The 27,090-nt window shown below is 27.0% G+C and overlaps 3 protein-coding genes across 6 annotated transcripts in view; 2 read left to right on the top strand and 1 right to left on the bottom strand.

Annotated features, from left to right (window-relative positions):
- Nucleotides 1-27,090, bottom strand: part of LOC132935395 (homeobox protein MOX-2) — a 37,337-nt gene that overhangs the window by 4,708 nt on the left and 5,539 nt on the right. The window contains exon 2 of the mRNA XM_061001942.1: nucleotides 1,497-1,657. Coding sequence (XP_060857925.1) covers nucleotides 1,497-1,657 — 161 coding nt within the window. The remainder of the gene's footprint in view (nucleotides 1-1,496; nucleotides 1,658-27,090) is intronic.
- Nucleotides 4,487-26,385, top strand: LOC132935269 (52 kDa repressor of the inhibitor of the protein kinase-like). 2 transcript variants are annotated; one of them, XR_009663201.1, is made up of 2 exons: nucleotides 4,487-5,042; nucleotides 25,765-26,385. XR_009663201.1 is itself a non-coding variant. In XM_061001753.1 (2 exons), exons 1-2 carry the CDS (start codon nucleotides 4,938-4,940, stop codon nucleotides 8,149-8,151), a joined length of 2,370 nt encoding a protein of 789 aa, XP_060857736.1. In that variant the 5' UTR covers nucleotides 4,487-4,937; the 3' UTR covers nucleotides 8,152-8,200. The 2 variants fall into 2 exon arrangements, 1 of the variants encoding a protein (XP_060857736.1); XM_061001753.1 differs by lacking the exon at nucleotides 25,765-26,385 and adding an exon at nucleotides 5,887-8,200.
- On the top strand, nucleotides 19,397-22,120 carry LOC132935270 (KRAB-A domain-containing protein 2-like). 3 transcript variants are annotated; one of them, XM_061001757.1, is made up of 5 exons: nucleotides 19,397-21,092; nucleotides 21,212-21,283; nucleotides 21,353-21,424; nucleotides 21,507-21,714; nucleotides 21,808-22,120. In XM_061001757.1, the coding sequence occupies exons 1-5, from the start codon at nucleotides 20,031-20,033 to the stop codon at nucleotides 22,056-22,058; spliced, it is 1,665 nt and encodes a 554-aa protein (XP_060857740.1). In that variant the 5' UTR covers nucleotides 19,397-20,030; the 3' UTR covers nucleotides 22,059-22,120. The 3 variants fall into 3 exon arrangements, with proteins under 3 accessions (XP_060857740.1, XP_060857738.1, XP_060857737.1); XM_061001755.1 differs by having other exon boundaries at nucleotides 19,412-21,035; nucleotides 21,507-22,120; XM_061001754.1 differs by having other exon boundaries at nucleotides 19,412-21,092; nucleotides 21,507-22,120.

Below are 27,090 nucleotides of genomic sequence, written 5' to 3'. Positions count from 1 at the left end.
ATTTGACCTATTATCAATTTTTTAGATGATAACATTATCTGTGCTTAAGCGTTGGCTTATTTATTCGATATTTTAATTTTCATGCGAGATATGAGCATTTTTAATTTTTGATTAACCGGCAACGCTGAAGCACAGATAATGTTCTTACCTAAAGTTTTATAATAGGTCAATTCACTCTAGTATCAAAACTAACAGCACTTATTGCAACTAGTGAACGACAATTTGTTATGTCGTGCGTGTGTAAGATGGAGACAACAAATAGCGTCCTCTTAACTAGATATTACTAACTAGGTACATATTACTTTTGGTTTATTACATTTTACAATTATTGATTAAGAGCTGGACATCGCACCAGCATATTATGTTGTCTCCGTCTTACACACGTGCGGTATATCAAAAACTGTTTTGGCACGGGAAAGAACCGAGAAGACTACAGTCATAACTCATAACTAAGAATCGAAATTTTCACCACATAAAAAAGAGAACTTTTGCTGTGCAATATCGATTCTTTAAAAAAGTTATTTAAGTTTGAAAAACACAAATAATAATAGATTTTGAAACAATAAGAACTTTTTTCGTAAAAGTGACATAAAAAAATAAAAATTATATTGCACAGCCAAAGTTTTCTCTTTATGTGGTGAAAATTTCGTTTCTTAGTTACGACTGTAGCTTTCAAGTTAATAGATATTTTTAATACATCAATTATGTTAAAAATACTATTGACCTAACTTAAATTCAATTAATACTTAATAAAAAAATGAATTTAAGTAGGAGGTAATATTTAATATAGTAAGTGAATAGTGATAATCACTAAAATAGTAATATATATTCATTGTACCCAGGGCCGTCCATAGGATTTGCGAGGGCCAGGGCAAAAACCAATTTTACCACTTTTTTTCAAACGCGAGGCCCCCAAATTTAAGCAAAAAGCATGAGGCCTAGAGCCTGTACTAATAAAAAATAAGTACGTAATAGCTAGTAACTAATGAGTAATGATTTATTAATATAACTCGTGGCATCGTGAGCCTTATTAGCTTATTATTGTCGATTGATGTCTTTATATAGACGACTAATGTTAACCATGCCTATAATAATATTTATTAAAACCTAATTAATACAATATTAATACAATATTAGTTTCCATCTATAAATATATATTTTTTTTATATTATATTTATTTATTTCAATTTATTTTCTATATTCTGAAAACTTATAATCATAAACCAAATACCGGTAATAAACAACATATTTCTTTGGATAATACAACAATTGAAAATTAACTTGATTGGAAAAATAAAAATAATATGAGTTGTTAACGTAGTGGCGAATGAGTTAAGTTAAAGTTGAGTTAGTTAAAACAGTGAAGTAGTAAATCAAGTTAATAAGTTGAAATTAACTTAACTTCTAACGTCTTGACTCATTAATGCCCAGCCTTGCATATGGTCTATGGGTTTACCTATAATAGTAATAAATAATAATAATTTAAATATTCTTACTTGTGTTTCAGTGAGCATTAAATTTGTAGCCACTTCGAATCTTTTAGGTCTGGATAAATATTTGTTTTGTCTGAATTGTTTTTCCAACTCTAGAAGCTGCTGACTAGTGAATGCAGTTCTTGGCCGTCTTGTCTTCCCCAGTAAAGCGTGCGGGTGTGGGCCTGTATAAATGTAATTGTTTGCTTATAAATGTTATAATTAAAGTATGTGCATTTTTTAATACATCGTAAATACATGAGTTTAATATAAATAATGTTTTGTGTCCCCGCTGATTTGTTGAAACGTATTTACCAACAGTGATTAATTAAGTTAAACTGTTGGTGTTAAATATGTTGGGTAGGAAACCTATATGTTATAGTGAACATAGTATTTGAGATGAAACACGAAAGTCGATTTTCACAATAACTAAAACCTTCGCTAACCAGAATGTGAAATTCATTTATTCTTGTTGCTAATATTATACATTTCATTATTATTTATTTAAAAAAAAACCCCCGATCACATATACAAACAGTGGGTGTTGATTATTTATCACGCTTCGTTCGTCGTTCACGCAGGATAATGTTGTATTATAATTTTTGATTTGAAAGCAATGATGAATCATTGCGTACGAAACATAAAACTGAGGGAAGATCGGTTTATTAAAGTGTTTGTCGTTTTTCTAACTTAAAGTGATCATAAACCAAATTTGCATACCAATTTATGAGGGTCTTGTTAACATTAATAACATTATGTATGATTAAAGTAGGTAATCGATAATACTGAAACTAAGCTTGTGCATGTTGATTGTTGACAAAATTAATACTGTCGGGATGTGAATAAATTTACCCATAAATCAAAACGTCAAATAATGTAATAAGATGTTTGAGATAATATGTATAAATGTATAGTCAATCTATAATTATTTTATAGAATGATGATAGGTATATGATTATAATTATAACTTTGTATTAAAATGTTAATTCTATAGTGTACACTTTAAACATTGAAGCATTTTCATACAGTAATAGTTTTAAATTTAATTTATTTAAATAATTTTGATTTTTTTATAAAATTATATATTGTTTACCTAACAAGTAACAAGCCAAAATTGTTATTTTAAGCTGATAGGTAAGTACCCTACCTATGGCTACCTACAGGCAATAACATATTTTAGTATCAATAATTAATATAGGTAGTTAAAACAGTCACAAAAAAAAAAAAATAATGTACACTATTTAATTCAAAAACCAATATGAATTCTGATAGTAATAGGTACATCATAACCTTATGTATTGTTACATGTAAGTATGTACTGAATATTGAAATCCTCTGCTCATCTTATATTTAAAAGACTCATATTTAGTGAATTATTTGTGATTTTGTGCAAAAACTAAATAAATATTATTTACCTCAAACACAAGGAAAATATTTTCATAAAATTAAATACCCGCTTTGAAAATATTACAATATACCCATAGTCCAACATTACAATATCATATTGTGCTTATAAAAAGTTCAAGTAAGTACATTACTAATAAATCGATTGGGTACCAACGTCTTCTTTTAAATTGCAGAATACATCTTTTTTACCATTACAGTAATTTTTACTTCGTAATAATTAATAATAAATTGATGACCACACAATATTCATAATTTTAATAATCTCTATAATAAGTATGATAGATTCCCTATGTCTTATGTATCTTATAATAGTTTATAGGTAGTATTGTAGTAAGTTGTAAAAATTTGAGGAGAGAGTTAGGATTTTTATGTATGATTTTAGATTCTGAGTTGAGCCTAATATTTTCATAACTATTTTTTATGAGCGTCTGAAGTTTAATTAATATTAAGTGTCATTAGATATACCATATGCATATCTAAATCAGTTTTTTTTTCTGGATTACATTACAAAATCAAATGTCAATCATTGGATTCGATACTAACTACAATGAATTATATTTCATATCTTTCTTATCATAGACCACTCTTGTAAAACGATGTAAATTACACAATAATTAAACAATGAATTCAATAAAAATGATATGTTTTGACTTTATTTTTAAATTATTTATAGCTGGTATTTTAAAAAAAAAAATAGTATATAGACAAAGTTTAGTATTTCTCCCTTCAAACACATATTTATGGTTCATGGGTTCTCTTGAAGGGGAGAATATGGAGTAGCGTAGTATTACGTTAAAAAATGCTTCGATTTTTTTTGTATAAAAATCAATAAAACGTTTTTCTTTGGCCAAAAAGCTTTACAATTTAAGGTTTCTCATTAGTTGTTATAGCTATTTAAAAATATTTAAGATACAATACAGGCATGATTTTTTTTTATAATCACTTATTTAAAGTTCAAATTTTTATAGGTACTGAAAACAAAAAATTAAAAACAATATTTAAGTACCATTTTTTTATGGACAATTTTGAGTTTAAATTCGCTCGAAATATGTTGCTTGAATCATTTATTCATAGTATAGAACTATAGAAGTATAGTATTACATAATTATAAAATATTATAATTCATAAATAAGAACACATTTATTAGTTTTGAATACAATATTATACGAATGCACCTTTAGCAAACGTAAGAGGAAAATTGAATCAGTAATCACTAAGAACAATGTTAGATTATTTAACTAACGCACTACATCTGGTTATAATATTAACATATTATAAAGTATATATTCATCTCGCAATCGTTAATTTTCTAATTTTTCTATGTTCAAGCATTATATGTTTGAATCTAACGAAACGAGACTAATGTGCCACCTCAAAATTGTTATTATTTATTTTACTAACTTTGGGTGTACATTCTGTAGTAGGTAGGTACCTACTGCAATATTATTATGTTATATTGTGCTGAAGTTCAGCTCAGTAAAACGACTGCGTAATTTCGAACAATCATTATACTTTTATAACTTTTTAGTTTTTAGTGTATAAATTATATATGACTAACTATATGAGATGTTTAATCTGACTGTTTTTCATTTACACATATACCCAGTGCCGTATCCAGGGGGTGGGCTTTTGGGCTTAAGCCCCCCCCGAAATCTCAGGAAAAATATTTTTTTAGTAATGCGTTATGCGTAATGGGTTCATATCACAGAACAATATCATATTATCGTTCATGTCATAGTAATAATGTTGACGACCTTTTAGTATATTATGGTTGTGGTGACGCGGTAGTCTTATCACCACGTCTTACTCACTCCGCTCGCGTTACCGCGCTATACGCGCCCCATGATAATATATTGATAACAATAATCTTATTCGTGATATCACAAATTGTTTTATAATATAATCTGTGGTGATACGTGGTGATACCATCATAAAATAATGCAATACTCCAATATACCTACTATCATTAATTATCAACATCAATTTGTGGCTTTTTGCTTTTTAGTTTTTACTTTATATTATATTTAGTGAAGTGTGTCAGTTTTATTAGTTTATAAAATGAATGAAAACGAAAATGAACCTAAGAGAAAAAAAACCAAAACATTGTATTCATACTTTAGTTCAAATGTAACTACTTCTGCAAATATTTGCATCAATGAACAGGTGAGTTAGGTACTTAAATATACAGTAATACAGTATATTTAATATTAAATTCATACATATATTTATAAACTCATGAATTGTATTATGTATCTACCTATAATATAAATTTTTATGTTGAATTTGTTTTTTAATACCAACAGTCAGTACATAATATGTTAAAATCATGTTATGTAAGTTACCTAGTTAAAAACATGTGAAAACCTAAAATTATTATTAAATAATAAATTAATAATAATTCAGGTATTGTAAAAAAGTTTGTTTAATACTGTTATTATCAAATATATTATTTGTGCTTTGTAATAATATAAATGCACAGATTAGGAAGTAGCTTATTTAAATTATTTTTAATGCTTTGCTAGCTTTAAAATTTCTTTTCAATTAATTTTTAGTTTTTCACCTAAATTATTTAGTTGTTTTTAAAATAGTTAACCAGCTACTTGCTTTTTGGCATTTTGGTTTCCACAAATAAAAATTGCATGATGAATAATATTTGCTATTTTAAATATTTTTGGATATAACAATTTAAATCCAGTAAAATAATAATTTTGGGGCAAACAACCTTATCTATTAGCAGTGTGTGGAACATTTTTGAAAATTGTATGCATTCCCATTCACAATAAAATTATCCAACAGAATTGATTTCATTAGTAAATTCTGAAATAAGTTCTTTGATCTTTCCAAACATTATAATACCTATTAATTATAATAGAATTATTTATAATTATTTATTATAAAATTATAATATAGGTTTATAGCTTTTTTTTATACATAAACCTAACCTATGGCCTTCTGCTAATTAATATTGCATGTTGCTTGCTTATTTCATTTTAACTTATATTTTTAGGAATCAAACCCAGTGACCAATAATTATAAATATGATATTGGCACTCATATTAAGAAAAATAAACCAGAGCGACTGAATGATTTAGAGTTAGCTGATGTTTTAAAAAACTTATGGAAACCTGACAACACTTATAAATTTGAGGCAAAAACATTTGGAAGTCAGTCAAGAATGTTTAATTTATCATGGTTGGAAAGGTGGTCTTGGTTAGCATTTTCAAACATTGAAAAAGGTGCATTTTGTAAATATTGTGTGTTGTTCTATAAAAGTGAATATGCTGGGAAAGGCATGCATTCTCCACCTACATCTTTAGTCACTCAACCTTTTTGTAATTGGAAACATGCTATTAGTATCTTCAATAATCACCAGAACAATGAGTATCACAAGTTTTCTAAACTAAAAGCTGTTGAATTTTCAAAAATAATTGATCAAAAACAAAATGATGTAATTGTTCAAATGCATAAAAGAAATGAAAAGGAGATTAAAAATAATAGAGAAGTTCTAAAAACAATAATTAAAACAATTGAGTTATGCGGAAGGCAAGGATTAGCTCTTAGAGGTGGACATGATTTTGGTGAACTTAGTCTAAATACTCCAATAAAAAATGATGGTAACTTTAGAAGCTTATTACGCTATCGAATTGAAAGTGGTGATAACTTATTATTAAATCACATTCAGAACTGTAACAAGAATGCTTCTTATATAAGTGCTAATGTTCAGAATGATATTGTTTCTGTTATTTCTGAATATATGCAGCATTACATTTGTGACAAAATACGAAAGGAAAAATACTTTACAATATTAGCTGATGAGACAACAGATATAAGCCATGTTGAACAGTTTTCATTATGTATACGATACTTAGAAAAAAGTTCAAATTTTGAAAAAGATAATACATATATAATAAGAGAAGATTTTCTACAATTTGTTCCTGTCCATAGTACTGTAGGATCTGAATTGGCCAACACTATTATAAGTACTTTGACATCTTTAGGACTAAATTTAAAAAATGCTCGAGGGCAAGGGTATGACGGTGCAGCAAACATGAGGTCTGCATTTAGAGGAGTTCAAGCAGTTATAATGAAACAATTTCCAAAAGCACTATACACGCACTGTTTTGCTCATTGTTTAAACTTATGTCTTAACGATGCATCAAAAGTGCAACAAGTGAGAAATGCTCTGGGTGTTGTACAGGAAGTAAGTGCATGTTTTCGTGCATCAGCTAAACGGTCAACTGTACTACGGAAAAAATTAGAATCTAAATCCTTTTCTGGGTTGAAAAAATTTTGCGAGACTAGATGGGTAGAACGACACGAGTCAATTTTAATTTTGGTTGAAGGTTTTATTGAAATAATTAGTGCATTGGAAGAACTTATGTCAATAGAACATGATAAAGCAGTTTTTCCATTACATAAATCTATGTGTAATTTTAATTTTATTATAACTATCTGTATTTTGGAAAAGGTCCTTGGAATAACTTATTTTATTTCAAAATATCTTCAAACAGAAAATATTGATTTATCCATTGCAATAGAATCTGTAGAATTGACAATTCAAAAATTACAAGATTTACGGACGGAAGAAACTTTTTTTTCTATATTTCATCGTGCTTGTGAAATCGCAAAAGAAGTTGGTACATCACCAACCATACCAAGAGTAGTCGGGACTCAAAAACATCGAGAAAATTATGCCATACTCAATAATGACCATGTCTCTTACTACAGACAATCATTATATTATCCATATTTAGATGATATTTTAGCATCATTTAATGAACGTTTTAAAATGAACTCTAATATTTTTATTTCTTTATCTTCTTTATTACCAAGCAAAATTGGTAATTTATCATTTAGTGATATACAGCCAGCTATTGATTTTTATGAAGAAGATTTAAGATCTAATAACCAAAACATTCACATGGACTTATTAAAAAATGAATTTGAATTTTGGAAGCAAAAATGGTCTAATGAAGAAAATAATTTACCAAAAAATGCATTAGACACATTATCAAAATGCCCCGAAGATTTATTCCCACATATAAATATTTTATTAAAACTTCTTGCTATTTTGCCTGTATCAACGGCATCGGTTGAAAGAAGTTTTTCTTCTTTAAAAAGAATCAAGACCTATTTAAGAAACTCTACCGGTGAGGCAAGATTAAACGGATTAGCTCTTATGAATATCCACAGAGACATACAAATTGACACAGATGCTATTTTAAATATGTTTGCGTCTAAAAAGGAAAGGCGTTTAGATTTTAAATTGTGACAATTTAATAATGAATGCATAATACATTAAAAACTATGTGTATATATTATATGTTTTAAATTTTTTCCTATAAAGTTAAGTATGTTAAAGCCCCCCCCGAAAACAAATCCTGGGTACGGCACTGCATATACCTACTATAATTAACTATTTTCATAATTTTATTGAATTATAAATATATATGAAAATAATATTATTGTAATAATATAGTCTATAAAGAATTGTTCATATAATTTTAAGACTTAAAACAGGTATGATTCAAAATCAAAATTGTACATTTTAATATTTTATAAAAAGATTGATAATAGACTATATAGATATAACGTGAAATACTTAACCTTTGCTCAAAATCAAACACTCACTAAATAATTGGCTAAGGAAAATCTTTGTTGTTTTTGTTTTTATGTGCAATGACATAAAATAAATATAATTTACTTAATATATATTTTTGTTTCTGGTATTTTAAGTTAAATCGTTAAGTTTAAAAATAAAAACCACATTTTTAGATAATTTCTCTATATATAAACAAAATATAGAGCTATTTCACAAATAAACCATCAGTCGTCATCAACAAAGAAGCCGTATTTTTCAACAAAATGTCTACTTCTTTCGTTTTATTACAAATTAAACCTTCGGCTGGATGAGAACCTATAACTAATATTAATTTTTTTTTATATAGAATATATTATGGATATCAAGATGCCCCATTATACGCATAATCATCGCAAAAGAATAACATATAATGGTTAGATGGTTTAAAAAAATAGCAAATATCCTAATAATAATAATAATAATAATCCTTATAATCTTATTCAATTATAGATTATAAAATTAATCTATCACATATCGTACATAATATGCATTTTATCAGGTTGTCGGTTATATCGGTAGATTTCCTAGTTTGGTAAACTACATAATAATATTATACCCGGTATTTTTTTTTATCATGAACCACTCATTACTTCATAAAATATTTGTTTTTGAAAAAAAAATTTAATTTCGTGGTTTCTAGATGAAAAAAACTAAGTTTTTACTTTTTTGAATGACAACATACAGTTTTAATTTCATATTCCAAAGCAGAAAATGTATGGAAGTATTATAATAGATACATAAAAATTCGAATTTTTCGGCGAGTAGTTTATGAGTTACAAGCACCTATTTAATGTTTGGATGAGCGGAGTAATGGACCAACATTTTTCGGCATGTACCTACACTCCACTCCACTTCACCGCTCATCTAAACTTTAAATACTTACATGTTGATGACTTTTGCATTTTTTTTTTTGGAACATGATAGACGATGTTTTCCTAGCTTAAAATGTGTTTCAATAACATATGCATCAATACAACTCATTTTTATTTTGCATTTTCGCGTTTTTAGGTCATGTGACTTTAAGGTAATTTTTACTTTTCTTTAACGATTGAGAGAAAAACTACGAGTTAATTATTTGTAATTATTCTATTTTGATATTTTGCTCCAATCGAAAAATGTAATGTTACCTAATAGGTATTACTAACAATATTTAAACAAAATTTTCAATTGTTTTCTTGATTAAAATCAGTTTTGAAATTTAAATTTAAATAAAAATCACGTATGTTTATAAATTGTAATATTTTATTTTAAAATGTATTAATAATTGTATTAACTTTAAAAATTTTCGTATTTAGTATCTAGGTCATTAACAAAATATTGGTATAGGCGTTTTTTTGGGGCATTTTATGCGTTTTCTATGTCATGAATGTATTTTTTTTAGAGTTTTTTGGCAGGTTTAATAGGGCATCAATATGACATAACATAAAATATTATTACTTTTTGAAATAATTACTAACGACAGTGGTCCATGATAAAAAAATCCTGTATATTAATACTACCGAAGGTATAACACCGTTTTTAAACATTTTATCGTTTATTATTTTATTTCTCATCAGATTCCAAACATTGCTTGTATCCAAAACTAGATGAGTGTAATTCATGACATTTTGGACATCTCTGTAGTAACTGTATGGTTATCAAAAAAAAAAAAAAATTATTAACAGTATCTAAATAGTATTATAACGTTATCTCTTTTAAAATACTATTTTAATTTGTAAAGCATAAGCGTTAATGCTCTAACAAATTCTATCACAGTTAGATTAACACACCGAACACGAGTGATCAGGAATTATAGATTGAGATACTACCTATACTATATGTAATACATTTTTATTAATATTTTAGTAATATAGTCCTACAGTTACAGTACAGATACAATTACAATTAAATCGCTTTTATTGGTTAAAATCCAAAAAATAATGTTTAAATTAGGGATGGGCATGAAATCCGAATATCTGAACTATCCGAATATCTGGATTTATGGATTTGCTTTTTATGTGACTTATAATTATTTTTAATATATCGTAAAATAAATTGTTTTATTTTATTATAATGAAAATATGTTATAGAATTAAATGTATTAGAATCTAAAAACGAGTCATTGATCAGCAGATTCGGATTTCAAAAATCCGGATATGCCCACCACTAGTTTAAATGATGGAACAAAAACAAACATCGCGATTTCCTTATAATATTATATTAGATACCTATAGATTGAATGAGTTGAATGTTTTATAACATCAATAATAATGCATTATTATTGCACCAATTTTATTTTAAATTGTATAAAATATCAACATGATTCTCTACACTTAACATCTATAAAATCATTTTAGAACATATAGGTAGTATTACAAAATAAGTACATACGGGATTCAAATCATAAAATATATTATTGGTTACTGCAAAAGCCAAAAAGATTAAAACATCTACTCATAAGTTATAACCAATGTCATTATTTTTAATTGGCTGAATTTTTTAATCTGCATACTATTATATAAGTATGATATTATTATTTATTTATACATATTTATTAATTTGTATAATATTATAATATAGTCTTAAAAAACTGTGTATACCAAATAGGTACCTATTAAAGTTATAAAATATGCAGTAAAAATCCTACTAATAAACACTTATAACTTTTGATATTTCATTTATTAAGTCAATAAGTCGTGAAATAGTTTACCTAGTGATAAACCCAATAATCAAAAATCATTAACATGTTATATATTATGTATTACGCAAGTTGGAAAAAAATATTCTTTCTAAAATTAATTTAAAGATATATATATTATTATATATGCATATTATTCTTGTTAATAAAATGCGACATTTCGTTATGGATATTTAAATTCATATTATTAATAAATCTACTCAGCCAGACTTTTATGTAATTAACTCGGCCGGACGCTGAAAGCTCATCGGACGATCGTCGATAGCGGATCATTTATTATTTATTATACATCGGATTCAAAATAAGTAAATGTAAAGAGCTGAAAGTGATACGAGTGCAAATCATATTATATAGTAACATTTTGGCATTTCAGCATGCACCTACCGATGTTCTATAATGAGGATAACAGCCATCGCATGGGGTGGCTAAACTATTTTTGTTTTGTATAAGATCTACCGAGTATATATTTTTCCATTGCAGGAGATCGTTTTATACGTCAGTGCAAGTAATTACTAGTTAGTATTAATAATATAAACACACTGGAAATTGTATAGATAATCTAATTAAATAATATACGATAAATTAATAACGTTATTAAGATTAAGTATTTAGTAATATATTATTATTTATTATTGCTAGATATAATATAATTATACGATGAGACAGTTGAAAAGTCGAAAGTACGACATCGCTTGTTAATGGTATATCAAAATCTGGATAATAGTTGATCACTGCAGGCTTGCGATAACCGATGACACTTTTCTAAATGATAATCACTTATGTAGTTATCAGTTTGTGTATATTCTATACCTATATGGTTGGATTTATTAATAGTTGTATGGTTTGATAACACAACATCTAAAAACGCTTTAAGTAATGTCTGATGATCGACTCTGAAACCATCGGAGATCAACCGTTTGCACGCCGTACGTAACTACCACAGTACCATGGTATATTTCAAAAAAAATAGTAACAGTATATAGCATGATATACACGATAATAATTAAATAATATTGTATTGTACCACGACGCGCGTCATCTGCTCGTTTAAAATACGATCTTAATTTGTAAAGTTGACAAATTTGTCACTGGTGCACTGCTGCAGTGTGGCGGTGTGTACACAATACATTATACGATCGTATTATTATTATTATTGCATTATTATTTATTATTATTGTCGTTCGAAAAGAGTTTTGTCGTCCGCGTACACCGCGCCGGAACAATCGATAATGAGAAGTGCGCGATGGGGTCAGCCGGCGGCGGTGGTGGCAGCGGCGGCGGGCCGACACGATAGCCGTGAACCACATGCCGCGAGTAAACACAAGATCACGCCAAATGACGTCCCATTGTGGCCCTGGTGGATATAATATAATATAATATTCGTACGTTCGCGCCACCGCCGTGTGTGTGTGTGTGTGTGTGTGTGTGATTCTGCTTATTATGGGGCGGTTGGTCTTTTCTAATCGCACCCTTTATATATGATTTGTGTTTATCCGAGAATTAAATTATCATAACAATGGCAACTGTCGCGAACAATGGTTAAACGTTTAGTCAATGTTGTCGTTATCTATTAACCACCCCCCCCCCCCCCCACCGCCCCACTTTTATACCGGTGATGGTTCTTGTCCGTTTTAAGCTACTCTCGTGACCCTCTCGCGATTAATTGGACGCTCCTCCTAATTGCAACGAGGGAACGCTACACGCGTGTTTATATACATATATATATATATATACTTGTACAATATATATGTATACATGCACCTATATGAGTCAGTGATAAAGTATATTATAATCTTGTGGTGACATGGTATAAATGTACATACGCACACACAATAATATAAAACGCCATCCTCGTGTTGAAGGCTATACCTGAGCACGTACATTTGACTTTCGTTTCAATTTTAAACTCGAGTGCTGACGATATTTATATAATATGTAATATAGTTAACTATTATAATAGCCCAAGTACCTGCGCTTTGGTAATTCAATTTAAATCAAACGGACATTCACGTAGCACTTCATGCGATCGGTAGGTATATGCAGTGGCCTATATATAGATACTTTTAAGAGTAGCATAATATGTAATATATGATGTGATGTAAATAGCATAGGTGTAGCTTTACCCTTTGTAATTGATATAATATATATGTATGTTTATAAATACATATATGTGCATATTGTACATATAAAGCAGGCTGCAGGATATTATTCTAAACTTTAAATTGACCGCATGTCTAAATAATACAATTTCCGTTGCAAAAGTTCGGAGATAACGAACAATTTAATTTAATGAAGTAGGTACTAATAGGCAATACAATGTAATAATAATAAATCATATAAATGTATGTTAAAATAATCAAATAATTTTAATTTCAACTAAACATTTTTTTTTTATTGAATTTGAATTATGTATTTAACGGATGATTGCCGCAGAAACCAATCGCATATCACTATACTGTTATTGCAAAATTCAATATACCTACCTACCTAATTTACACATTATATAGAACAGCCAGTTCAGATATACTTTAGTCTATAAATTGTAAACTATACTACCGACAGGCTAATAGAGATTTTGAATTATATCAAGTGATCAATTTTAGTATTTTTAGTACTTATACATACACATATATAAATCACTTTATAATTTTTTTTATTATCTATGTATTATTTTAAATACCTATACTAAAAAACCAAAATATACAATTACTTTAAACACTTCTTATTATAATTCAATTGGGTTGATTTCAGTTTGTTATGGTCTATATAATTTAAATAATCCTATATATGCCACTGTACATGTCCAATGATAATCAATCGATTAGAGCTAATGATTTCGAAGTGAAATAATAATACATTAAGTATAATTAATGATCAATTCCTTTTCAACTCAAAAAATGTATACTGTGATAAAACAAAAAAGAATTAGTTGGTTTCAACTGTTCAGCCAGTATAGTTCAATTTTAGGTCAGTGATTTTTTTTAATTTCAAAATTAATCAAAACTGCAGTTTTGAAAAAAAGTACGTCTGCATTACGGAAAAACTTGGCTAAATAAAAACGTAAAAAAACCAGAAGATTATAAAACCAATAATGAGCTAATTGGTACATTGAATAATTTATTTATTCGTAAGAATATTGATACTATAAACTATTGTCATATTGTCTGCAACCAACTATTCGATTCGACAACTTAATATTTTTTATCTAATTACCCATTTTCGTATTATGTTTAAATCACTGAGCATAGTTTGCTATCAATCTATGACCTAAAGGTACCTAAAACAATTAACGATAGATACAACCAAACAATTTCAAAATGTTACTTGAAAGAAGTTATAACGATTACAACCCTATTACAATACCTACTTTACACCCTTTAGTCTTTACATTATATAGGTACCTAGGTAATCAATAATAATACATAAATTCGATGAATGTAAAATTTGTATTTAACAACATTTGAATACATTAGTTTAACAAACTTATACAATACATTATTTTTGGTAGTTTGTAATATTCAGACAAAAATATATTCAATTAACATGTCTTAGTAAAATAGTATAGAAATATGTAGTTAGAAATTACGTATAACGAATTAAAAAATAATTAAAAAAAAATATCTTTTCTAATGAAAATAAACCCAAACAAATCTGTACTCGCATATAAGTGACAACAATATTATAATAGGTTTGGGCCTTAAATATTATGGCTATAATATGTACCTACAAATATAAAAAGATGGTAACGCTCTGATGTACATTATAGGTGTCTAGAGAGCTACTGTAAAAGATGTGTTTAATTTGAATTCGATGATATAAAATTGTATATGAAAAATGATTCTGAGCGAACACTGTCTGTCTACATATAATATTACTATGTAGTAAATAGCATATTCAAGGTATATTTTATGATCTTATTGTGATTAAAGTAATTTATTTTACTATTAAACATATTAGTAGGGTATATTTATTTTTGTCAAAAAAATTGCATTTGAAAATACCTTTGTGAGTAAAAAATATAATAATATATAGGTACTCTAAAAGTTTCAAGTACCCTCAAACTATAATTTTTTATTACAACAAGATACCTAAAAGCTTGGTTTCAATATGTAATTTCATCTATATTTGAACATAAAATCTCTATAAGATAAAAATGTGTTTAAATATTTTTAGATATTTTGGGTACAGAATGAACTACTTACGTCGAAACTTGTTTTATACTTTCAATCTTTAGTAATACAAATTGTGTATTTTATAAATTTTTAACTACAAAATACTTTGTACATTTTCAATATAATAAATGTTGTCAACATTTGAACTTTAAATGTTTATAAAAAAAAATCTTGCCTATGTATTTTTAATATTTTTAAACTGATATTATAATAATACGTGTGCTTTGTGACCAAACGAATAAAATGTTGTTGACAAAAAAAACTAAAAAATGGAAAATTAAAATTGTCCCGAAACAGCTCAAAATGATATTTTGAAAATTTTATGTAATATAAAAAATGATAAGATAAACATTCAGTGAACGTTTCACGCAATGACGGTAATTTTTTAGATTTAGGTCAAAAACCAAAATCGATTTTGTGTGAAAATTTCCTGTTTTCTTTAATTTTATTTTGTATTTCCCGGCGCTTTTTAAAACTACTGGGAATTTTGAGCTCCCAAATGCACCAACTAGATTCACTTTCCAATCAAAATAATTACTGAAGTTGAAATCGAAGCATTATTTTGACTACTTATCGTGTACACAGATACGAAAATATAAAATAAAACACACATCATAGTAAAATCATTAATGTATTATTAAAATCACTCCGCTAAGAATCTAAAATATAATTCTATTACACCTATATAATATACCTACGTTTTAATTACTTTTATAATTTTGTTACTTATATATTATAACTTATATAAATTATAAGTAATAATTATGTTTATAAAATTTATTTTATTTTACCCACTACCTATACTATCTACTATTGGATATAAACCTGCATGTGATTGTCGACGACGACTAATATTATGGTTTATTTGTTCATAAAAATAAAGTCAAACGACATATAGTGGTAATTTTTTGTTTTTGAATGTATAAAAGTATAAATGTTTAAGGTACTGTTTAAATAATAATATGTGATTATTGACTAATTGTAATGTTTTTGTCTCACACATTATTTTTTAACAACCCGACAATGCGATTCTATAATAAACTAAAACCTAAATAAATTGCTACTTAACCTATTTGTTTTATATTTATTTTTAATAACAATCACACTATAACGAGTGTTGATCTGCACATTTCAATTCCAAATTTATAATTTAATTGTGGTAATTTTGGTTCTTGCCTATACAGATTAAATATAGAAGAATGATGGCATAATTGATAGACGCTTTTGGGGATGTAATTTAGGACGTTTGCCGAATGTTTACAAAGAGCAAATTGTCCGCATCTGTTGAACGTTTTTTTCTACCAGGGTTTCAAAGCAATATAAAAAGGGACGACGCCCGGGAGAGAACAAATAAAACTGGTCGCTGCGTAGCACTCTGTCGAGCCAAAAGCCATTTAGAAGACGAGGAGGGGAGGAGCGAATCCGGACGGCGGGATTGCCTACTTAATTTAATCACTTAGCCTTTGCTGTGGACCATCACAACACGAATAGAAGGGAAAGAAATTCAAAAATTTCCAATACAATCCACATCAAACAACATATTAGAAATTATTATTATATATATAAACGTGTTGAAATGGCTAGTTCTGGAAAGATAAATAATGTTTCTTACTTAAAGTCAACTTTTTCGGCTATCTTATTTTATGAGTAGAAAAAACAAAAACAAAAAATATATTCCAATATATTACCTAACTTTATTTCAGAATATTAATATTTAAACGGTCTTTCATTTATTAAATTACATTAAATCAATAACATTAACACATGTATTTAATACGGAAACGTTGTGTTATTCATCCTTATTATTATCGTAAAACGATTTCAAAAGTAAAAAATAAAAAATAAATACAACTTATATTATGTTCCAAGTATCATAATATAATTCCCATAAACAAATGTTTTTATTTCTTTTATATGTTATTACAATCTGATGGTGAGAAAGTTATTGGTTTTAAAATAATATGTTTTTCCTTTTTTTATCCTTATACTTTTTATTGTAATATAATATACATATATTTCAAGTTTTATGTAAGACATTCTATATACAACACATGTTTATAGATTAAACAGTTATATATAAGATACTTCTGTTACAAAGTTTTCAATAGTGATGTTAACATAAAAATAAAACTATAATACGTTATACGTCATAAATAGTATAATATGTCACTGATGGTATTTATTTTATAAAAAATTTAATATTTTCTAAGCGTCTTAAACGTGAAAAATAAATCGTTAAATATAACACCTTAGATACAATGACCTTATTATTTTGAGAACAGTCGTTTAAAAATACCATCATAACTACACGCTTATGTGGTAAAATTACAACTTAACTCCGTTGATTTTTCCTCTGAATTAAAATGTCACACGATATACTCCAGTCAGAATATTTTTTAGAACTTGTTGAAAATTGGTTATAATAAAATGTATAGTTATGGTGCAAGCAAGCATTTGGAATTGCTCACCACGTTCGATGGTTTTGGGTTTTATAAGATTAAAATATAATATTACTTTCTTGAGTTTATTTTATTTTATTACTTAAGTAAATTCAATTTAGGAAACATTTTATCTGTCAATGTACGTTTTTATTGGACGTGATTTCAGTATTTTATTGGTATTTATTTGCTCACTAGTTCACCATATTATAACAATTTAATAATATTTTCCTATATCACATTATCCAATTATTAACCGTAAATAAATACAAGCAGTGATTTTATATAATAATTGCGTATTACTCTAACCTCCTGCTAATAAATTGGCATAAATATATATATTATCATGTCTGTGCGCCATCTGTCACCATTATTTCTATAGATTTGTATTTCGTTGAGTACAGTGAGAACTGGGAAGTATCTATTTATTGAGAATTAATCCATATGAATGTTTATAATTAAAAATACGGATTTGTAAATGGTATAAAATATTTTAAACAAAACCACAGAAAAGGTTACTCAGGCATACATTTTAGGTAAGAATATTAATAGGTATATAAATTAATTTAATCATTGCTTAAGCATAGTTTTTATTGCTATTTTACATTTCGAGGTGTTATTGTCGGAAAAGATTTTAGGTATTATAATGTAATCAATTACCATTAACTGTATTTTATAATAGAATAAACAGTAAAGGGAATTTAAGAACATTTTGAACTGGTGAAAAACTGATCGTCTTTGATTGTATATGTTTTGTAGTTAAGCTTTGTTAACTGTTTATCTGTCACTGTTAGGGTTTTCGGTATACTTAGCATAATGGCTATAAATTTTACATGAAAATCCCTCGAGATGTTTTCTCTTCAGCTCAGTCGTTTTATCGTCCCTGTTGCAGCAACTGCCGTGGAAAAAAAATCTGCAATTCCAAATAGTCTGGCATATGAAATCTCGTACATTTTCCCCCTATTGTTCAGAATACATGTTTCAAAACTACACAAACTACTCAGTTATGCTAGAAGTAATCAGAAAAAAAAAGATTAACTTTTTGTATAAACCATAAAATGTTTGTGTCATCATAACGATTTTCTATAATATATAATAGGTAGGTAGGTAGGTAGGTAGGTAGACATTTAGTGTCTTGTATATTTTAATAATAATTCGAAACCTTTTAGAAAGCTTAACGAAATTATAGTTAACATTTAGACGTACATAATATAGGTGGTATTACCGATTGTCGACACGTAAAATTGTTCAGAACAAAGAATGGCGGAAAGCATGTCGTGAAAATCGCGAAGCACTACAAATTATCGTAATGAAAATCTACGTATATGGATGATACCTATATACTTTCCTGTTTTCCATCAGCATTTAAATTTTTCATTGGAATAATTCAAAATGTGTAATTAAATTTCAAGTTGCAGTTCGTAATTAGGAACAATCTCAATTAAATATAAATATAATAATAATCTCTATATATATCATGTAGACGCATGTTAAAATTTTTTTAATCTGATAGAAATAGTATTTTTCCTTACTTAATAATAAATTTTTTAATCGTCTTCGAAAAAATTGTTTTGTTTTTATTTTTTGACTTTGAAGAAGGTTTGTGAAAACTGTTTGTGTAGTACTGTAGTTAATTAGCTATAAGTTATAAGTTTTAACTTATACTGTTGATACTGGTGTAGTGGTGTTACCAGCTATAATCTATAGGTACATTTTGATTATATTATCGTGTTTGAACTTTAATTTATAAATATTAGTATGGACGTATTGTAAATATTTCAATATTTAGTGTATATGTTACAGTTAAAGTGTTGAATCAGTTAGTTTATGAAATAACTAGGTAATTTATAAAATAACTAAAGCTTGTAGGTAATGTATATAGTTTATACTTTAACTAGTTATTTTATGCATTCCCTGGCATCACTTAGTTAATGTGTCAAATTGTAAATAACGCCACCCCGCGCAAGTGTGATCCCACCTTTACATTTCAACAATTTAATATAACACATTAAATCAGATAAGATTATCGGTGACCGCAATGTACGTTTATCGTGTTATTATAAGATAATCGTTTATCGTGTTATTATAAGATTTTTGTTGTTGGTATTTGGTACATGTATTATACAGGTTTAAAGTTTAGTAATAGTTTTACAGTCACACGTGTTCGCTGTTAGTTCGTTTGTCTCTACACTATTATTTTAAGTATTAACTATATTGTTCACAATGAATGAATTAGATTTAATGAAAGAAAAGTTTTATATTAGTGTTAAAAATCGTTTATTAAAACCAAATAGTGCAGTTTTAACAAAAGAAAAATATGCAAGTTTGATGATAGACGTGAGAAAAATGAAAATAAAAAAGGAATCTTCTCGTGACTATTGGTTAGAAAAACATTACGATATTGTAAAAATAAACGGCATTGAAAAATTAATACTACCCGTAAGTAATCAAAATGAAAATGTTAAATTATATGTTATGATTGAAGAAATATTTGATTATTTACATGAAATTCATATTTCTATTGGACACGGGGGCAGAGATCGCATGTTATATGAAATAAATAAACGTTATAAAAATATTACTCAATCTGATGTTAAGCAATACTTAGATTTGTGTATACCTTGCCAGCAAAAAAAAAAAAGTCAAAAAAAAGGTATTGTTGTAAAACCAATGGTGTTTGAAGATTTTAACAGCCGTTGCCAAATTGATTTAATTGATTTTCAATCTCAGTCTGACGCAGGGTATAAATTTGTTTTGGTTTATCAGGACCATCTGACCAAATTTTGTATTTTAAGACCTTTGAAATGTAAAAGAGCTGAACAGATTGCATACGTTCTTTTGGATATTTTTTGTTTATTTGGTGCTCCCTCAGTACTGCAATCGGATAACGGCCGAGAATTTTGTAATGAAATTGTAAATTCTTTAAAAGAGATGTGGCCCGAATTGACTATTGTCCATGGCAAACCACGACATAGCCAATCTCAGGGCAGCGTAGAGAGAGCAAACCAGGATATTGAAAATATGCTGACTACGTGGATGCAAAGCAATAATACCAACAAATGGAGTGAAGGCCTTCGGTTTGTACAATTTATGAAGAATAAAGCTTTACATTCCGGAATTAAACGTAGTCCATACGAAGCAATGTTTGGTAGTGTACCAAAAACTGGACTATCTTCAAGTCTTCTACCTAAAGTTATCTTGCGTAAAATGGAATCTGAAGAAGAAGCTGTAAGTCAACAAACTATTAACTCAGGGCTAGAGACAGAAACCCGATTGGATAATATGGTATGTCATAAAAAAAAAAAAAAAAAAAATAATATATTTACAATAGTTTATGATAAATATGTCATCCATGTCTTTAAAGTTGTATTAATGTAATTGACTAATTAAGTATTTATTTATAGGATGACGTTACTGACGTAGATCGACCAACAGTTGGCACAGAAAAAGATATAGTTCATTTAAATATTGCTACGGTAGGAGGAAAAATTAATCATTAATTATTTTTATTATTTTTAAATTAATTATTTATTTATATTTTATAGGATGACGTTACTGACGTAGATCGACCAACAGTTGGCACAGAAAAAGATATAGTTCATTTAAATATTGCTACGGTAGGTCAATATTATATTATAGCTATTATATAGCTAAATTAGCTTTAATATTGTAATTACAAAAATAATTAAATGTTTTAAGGAGAGGAAAAAAGCTAAAGAAAATTTGGAAAAACAGGCAAAAAGAATGAAAGATTTATCAAATACTAAATTTGCGGTTGCTAATATTGGTTCTACAGTGCGTATCAAAATTCCCGATGTTGATAGAGGAAAGGGTGATCCTCGTTCAATTATTGCAGTTGTTTTAAAATTAACTGACGATGGGTTTTATCAACTGGGATGCAATGATGGTAAGAAAAATTTAAATAATACAAGTAATTTTTTATTTTTTATTTTAATTTTTTATTTATTTGTTACCTACCTTAAACATTATATAATTACAGGAGTGTTAAAACAACTATACTCTCGATCCCAGTTCACAGTATGTTCAGAAAATTTGTTAGCTGTAGAAGCTGTTCCAAATGAAAGTATTACATTAAGATCTGCGGCAACTGCGCAGTCACTGGGAACTGGTCAGGGTTTTTTTAAATGCACTTGTACCAAAAAATGTGACACAAAGCGATGTGTTTGTAGAAAAAAAGAGGTGTTGTGCAACTCTAAATGCCATAATAGCCTTACATGTACAAATAAATAAATAATATAACTATAATTAATTCATAATTCAGTAAAATAAAATATTATAATATATATTTTAAATTTTAATGTATTTTATACTTTAACGGATATCAAACTGAAATTGTACAGAATAACTAGATATTCTATGAAATAACTAGTTAAAGTACAATTTTCATGTATTATTTCATACTTTAACTAATATTCGTAGGTAATTCATGAACTACCTAGTTATTTCATAAAATAACGGAATTCAACACTTTAGCTGTAACATATATAATTTGATTTATATAATGTAGATGATTAATTTAATTAAGTATAATTGCATTATTTTATTAGGAGTCTATAGTTATACTAAATATATGTTTGGAAAAAAATATTATCTTCATAATTTTAATAGATGCACCTATATCAAATATTTTATTCATCATAGAGCATAAGATATTAAGATTATATACTAAGATGTAAAAATAAGTCACCGAATAGTTACAAAAATTGTATAATAATGCACTAAATTGACAATAGAAATGTGTACTCATCAAAAAAGCAATTAAATATAATTTACTGTTTATATAAGTATGACACCGGAACGTTTTTAAAAATAAACAATTTTATCAGATTGTGTGAAGGTGAATATAAATAAGCGTATAATATTATAATATATATCCAACAGTTTTTTCTTCTACAAAACAAAATATATGATCGTTTTTAAAATTATTATCATTCAATCCAAAGATTGTGCCCGACAAGCTTTCAACTCTACTTTTTTTTGTGTAAAATTAATTATTGTACATTTCCCCATTCATTTTTTTCTCTATCAGTATTATTACTTATATCATGCAGTAGACAGTAGTTAATTTATAAAAAAAATTGTTTTTAACATTCATTCCTTATTAGTGTATAAAAACTTATTTTATTATTATCTATAGGTAGGTAAATTTTATTAGACCATAATTCAGTAGATATCTATTGATAATATATTATATTAGAATATATAGTATTTTAAATATAATATTATAATAGATATACTTGATATACAATCTGAGTTGCGTTTTGTAGTGCAAACGATTTTTTTTTTGCGTAACACGATTAAAATTATAATACTACTCCCGGTTAAGATTACCTCAACTGTTGTATAAATAATGACGACAAGTCAGAATTGCATAATGAAAGTTTTTATTTGAAGTATACACATTCATTATCATTTCTAATTAAAGACAAAGCAGCGCTGTCGTAGGTTCGTACCCTCATCAAGAATTGAAAACTGACGTTGGTCGAATGGTTATACAGTCTAATGCTTTTCACCATCTGCATAATAATTCTAACCGTTGCCAATATACTCTATCCAGTTACCTTTAGTATTTAACTGAGTTAAATTCTATTAATTATTTGTCATTTGATTTTTAAATGATGAAATCTACACTTTTGTAGGTGTATTATAATAAGTAATAACCGGCGTTTGATTGATAATGAACTTAAGTAGACAACAATAAAAATAAAATATTTCATATAATTTAAATTTAAAACTAAACCTAATACTTATGATTTAGACCATTGTCTATATCACTCTTACTTGTGCCATACTATACATAGAGCTTATAATTATTGGATAATATATGTCATAACTCATATACTTATTCTACTGATTATTATGTAGATAAATTGTATTATAAACATGTCATTTTAAACATTATTTCCGTATGTAAAAGTTATTTCCAAAAATGAAGATAAATATAGGTATGCCTATTCAATTAATTATTTTAACTGTTATCTTAACAATAAAAGAATTGCTGAAATTATAACTTGAATACAGAATAAGTAAAAATAATTAAATTAAGTATAAAATATTGGGTATTGCACTTTTAATTAAGTTCTCTGCTGATAAAATTAATTGAATATTATAATAAAATGAAGGCCTTTACCCTTTTGTTTTAGAAATAATAATTTAGATAATGTTATTGTTATATTTAATAAGTGTACCTACTTCATCATAATATTATATTATAATAAGCAGGTAATAACATATTATACATTTATACTTATACACACGGTATACTGAATGTAATCATCATTTTATACAGATAATTAAACAAAAATTTGTTTAGAAGAAAACGTATTATAGGTACCTATAATAGGTATATGGGATACCGGAATTCACATTAAATTCGATTAATGAACAAAATTGAGAATACCCTGAGGATTTTTTTTTAAACTACCTACCTTCTGAGTATTTACGTAGATAGGTATATCACTGACAAAGGCACAAAGTACTTATTGATTAAACTAATTTAGCTGAAAAGTTTATATTGAAACCTTTTGCTATCAGGCGGAAGTATTATGACGTGCTTTGGTTAGAAATTACTCAATAATGAAATTGATTGTCTTGAAATACTTTTCCGTGTTCTTTTAAACGTTTTCTTAAAACGTAATCCAATATTATTCTTTACTCTTGTTCGTCCAAGTTATTATGGTGTAATTGTCTCATTACGTTTCATATTAATTTAATTATGAATGATAATATTTAATAATTAAATAGGTATAACATGTTTTTATAACAATAATTGTATGCAAACTGAATACTTAATAGAATCCAAGATAATATTTTAAATATTATCATATTATTTTATTGGTAGGTACCTATATCAGTCTAATAAAATTTATATCTAAACATTAGTTTTTGCGTTTGTGTGGCAATGCAGTGTATGGCAATTAAATATAGGAATAATAGTAATATGGAAATGTATTAAATATTAGCTAGGTAGGTAGATACTCGATACCTATAATAATGCATAAGAACTTAAAACATGTTCAATACATTTTATATTTAAATATAGGTACATAGATTAATATCAATCCAATAACAAAATGTGCTGCTATTTTGCTATTTGAACAAACAAAAAGTATATTTTCTTCATTCCAAGGGTTAGGTAACTAGGTACCTAGTTTCAGTAATACAAATACTGTCTAGTATTTATATGATCATTAATGAAATTATTTTGTTTAAATTTATACGATTACTTTATTTAAATCGAGAACTACCTATGCTTTATTCACAAGCTTCGATTAGGCCTTGCGAAAACTGTACTTATAATTATCATGTTTAGCTGTTTATAGGAATTATCATCCATTAAATATATTTATTGTGTACAAATAATTCTGGATCATGGACAGGTAATGCATAATTATAACTTTTCATTAAATAACAAAACTATGATATTCTGTATAATGTATAAATTTAAATTACAAAATAACAGACATTTGACATATTTACATCTTAAAAATGTGATTTACCTCTTGTTTATACCAATTTCTTATTTAATATGATACTAAATACAACAATATGCACATAAAATATATTTTAAGTATTTTTTTACAATCTCAACTCAATACAATTGGAACTTTGCTTATATTTTTCGTAAAATATACCTTTGTAGATGAGTCATACGTAGATTATACGTAGGTACTCACTACAGTAATTGTATTTCTATCAGCTATATTACTTACTACATATTAGTGAATAACTCTCAATAATTTTTCTTACATTTTGTTTGTTTTAAAATAAAAATGTAATTGAAATTATATATTAATTGTATCTATTAAAACGCGTGGTATAATACATTATTATAGCTGAATACAAATATTTTATTTTTAAATGTTCATAATAAAAATGATTAAAGAATATAAGCTTATGTACCTAATTTAATTACCATTATTTATGATAATTTCAGACGTTATTTCAATGAATGGCTTGATACACCTCTCGGTGTTATATTCCGGAATGCGAAGGGACAAATGGTCAAAGGGAGGAAAATATAATTATTACCATAGCAACCCTGCAGTTCTCGCAGTCATGGCGGCGGAACCAGACGACAAAACCAATAATATTACTTTAAAACAAACACCAAATTTGCTTTTGGATTGTTAGTATCAGATTATTAGTTTTGATAACTAACTAGATTCCATTTTCAAACTCGGTATTATGAACAATTTGGAAGGTTTACGTAAATAATTTAATAAAGGCAATTCGTAATTTGAAATATAGAGTGATAATAACAAACTAACAAATAATTGGAATGTAGGAATAATAATAATCTGTATTCTTGTTGATACAATTCGTAATTTATATTGTAATGATCGATAATTAAAAATGTTTTTGAGAAACATGTTAGTTTAACTTGTTTATGATGTTTAAATAAAGTATTAAATAATGTTTAAGTTAATTTACTTTGTCGGCCAATAGTATCTTTATTTTCCAGACAAAGTAATTATTCACTTTTCAGCAATATCGTCTTCTATAAAAGACAGTGTTAAGATTTCAATAGTGAACTTTTTAATTTATAATAAATTGTAGTGCAGAACATTACAAAGTAATGAAAATAAAATAATTGTCATCTTACTTTATACAATAAACGCAGCTCATTTAAGCGTAACAAGGTAGGTACTATTGGAGTGTATGTGTTACAGTTATATTATAACCTACTTAAATTGGTTTTGTGTATGGACATTTTGCAAATTTGAGCTTTAAAATTGTCAAAATGACAAATATCTCTATACTTTTTTACTTATCTACTTTCTTCCCAGAAATAGCAAAAATTGTGTTAATAAAATATAAAAATAACGGCGGTATTTGTAGTAGGTACAAAACTTAGTTAGGTAGCGTTAATATAGTTAAATTTTTCTATTTTCTTGTAATCGATTTGTATAGACTAAGAGGCATTAATGTATGTTACGTTTTATTTGGCATACATGAACTACCTATAACATGGTTTTCGTTATTTTTGAATCATTTCAAACAACAATTAGACTTTACACTTGAAATGAAAGTATAAATATAGAATGTATACATTAAGAAGACACACAACTTAATAGCTGAAAATTAACAATTTTATAGAATTTTATTAAAGAGTAAAGACCCATTTCAGATTATCGGGGTATTGTACTTTAAATTTGAAAAAAACATTATTTCGTTATTTCGAATAATAACTCGAATAACGTTAAAGAATAGTTTGTTTTATCAAAAAATGATTGCAAGCCTTTGTTAAATATGGGTGTGC

This window comes from Metopolophium dirhodum, chromosome 1 (assembly GCF_019925205.1).
Source record: "Metopolophium dirhodum isolate CAU chromosome 1, ASM1992520v1, whole genome shotgun sequence".
NCBI classification, from domain to species: domain Eukaryota; kingdom Metazoa; phylum Arthropoda; class Insecta; order Hemiptera; family Aphididae; genus Metopolophium; species Metopolophium dirhodum.
Note: the sequence above shows the minus strand (reverse complement) of the source record. Positions and strands in the feature narration are given on the sequence as shown.

Bases quoted from the DNA above. Each gene is read 5' to 3' on its own strand.
- LOC132935269 (XM_061001753.1), top strand. From the start codon at position 4,938: ATGAATGAAAACGAAAATGAACCTAAGAGAAAAAAAACCAAAACATTG. The intron at 5,043-5,886 runs GTGAGTTAGGTA...TTATATTTTTAG, and splicing joins ATATTTGCATCAATGAACAG to GAATCAAACCCAGTGACCAA.
- LOC132935270 (XM_061001754.1), top strand. From the start codon at position 20,031: ATGAATGAATTAGATTTAATGAAAGAAAAGTTTTATATTAGTGTTAAA. The intron at 21,093-21,211 runs GTATGTCATAAA...ATTTATTTATAG, and splicing joins AAACCCGATTGGATAATATG to GATGACGTTACTGACGTAGA. The intron at 21,425-21,506 runs GTAGGTCAATAT...AAATGTTTTAAG, and splicing joins TTCATTTAAATATTGCTACG to GAGAGGAAAAAAGCTAAAGA.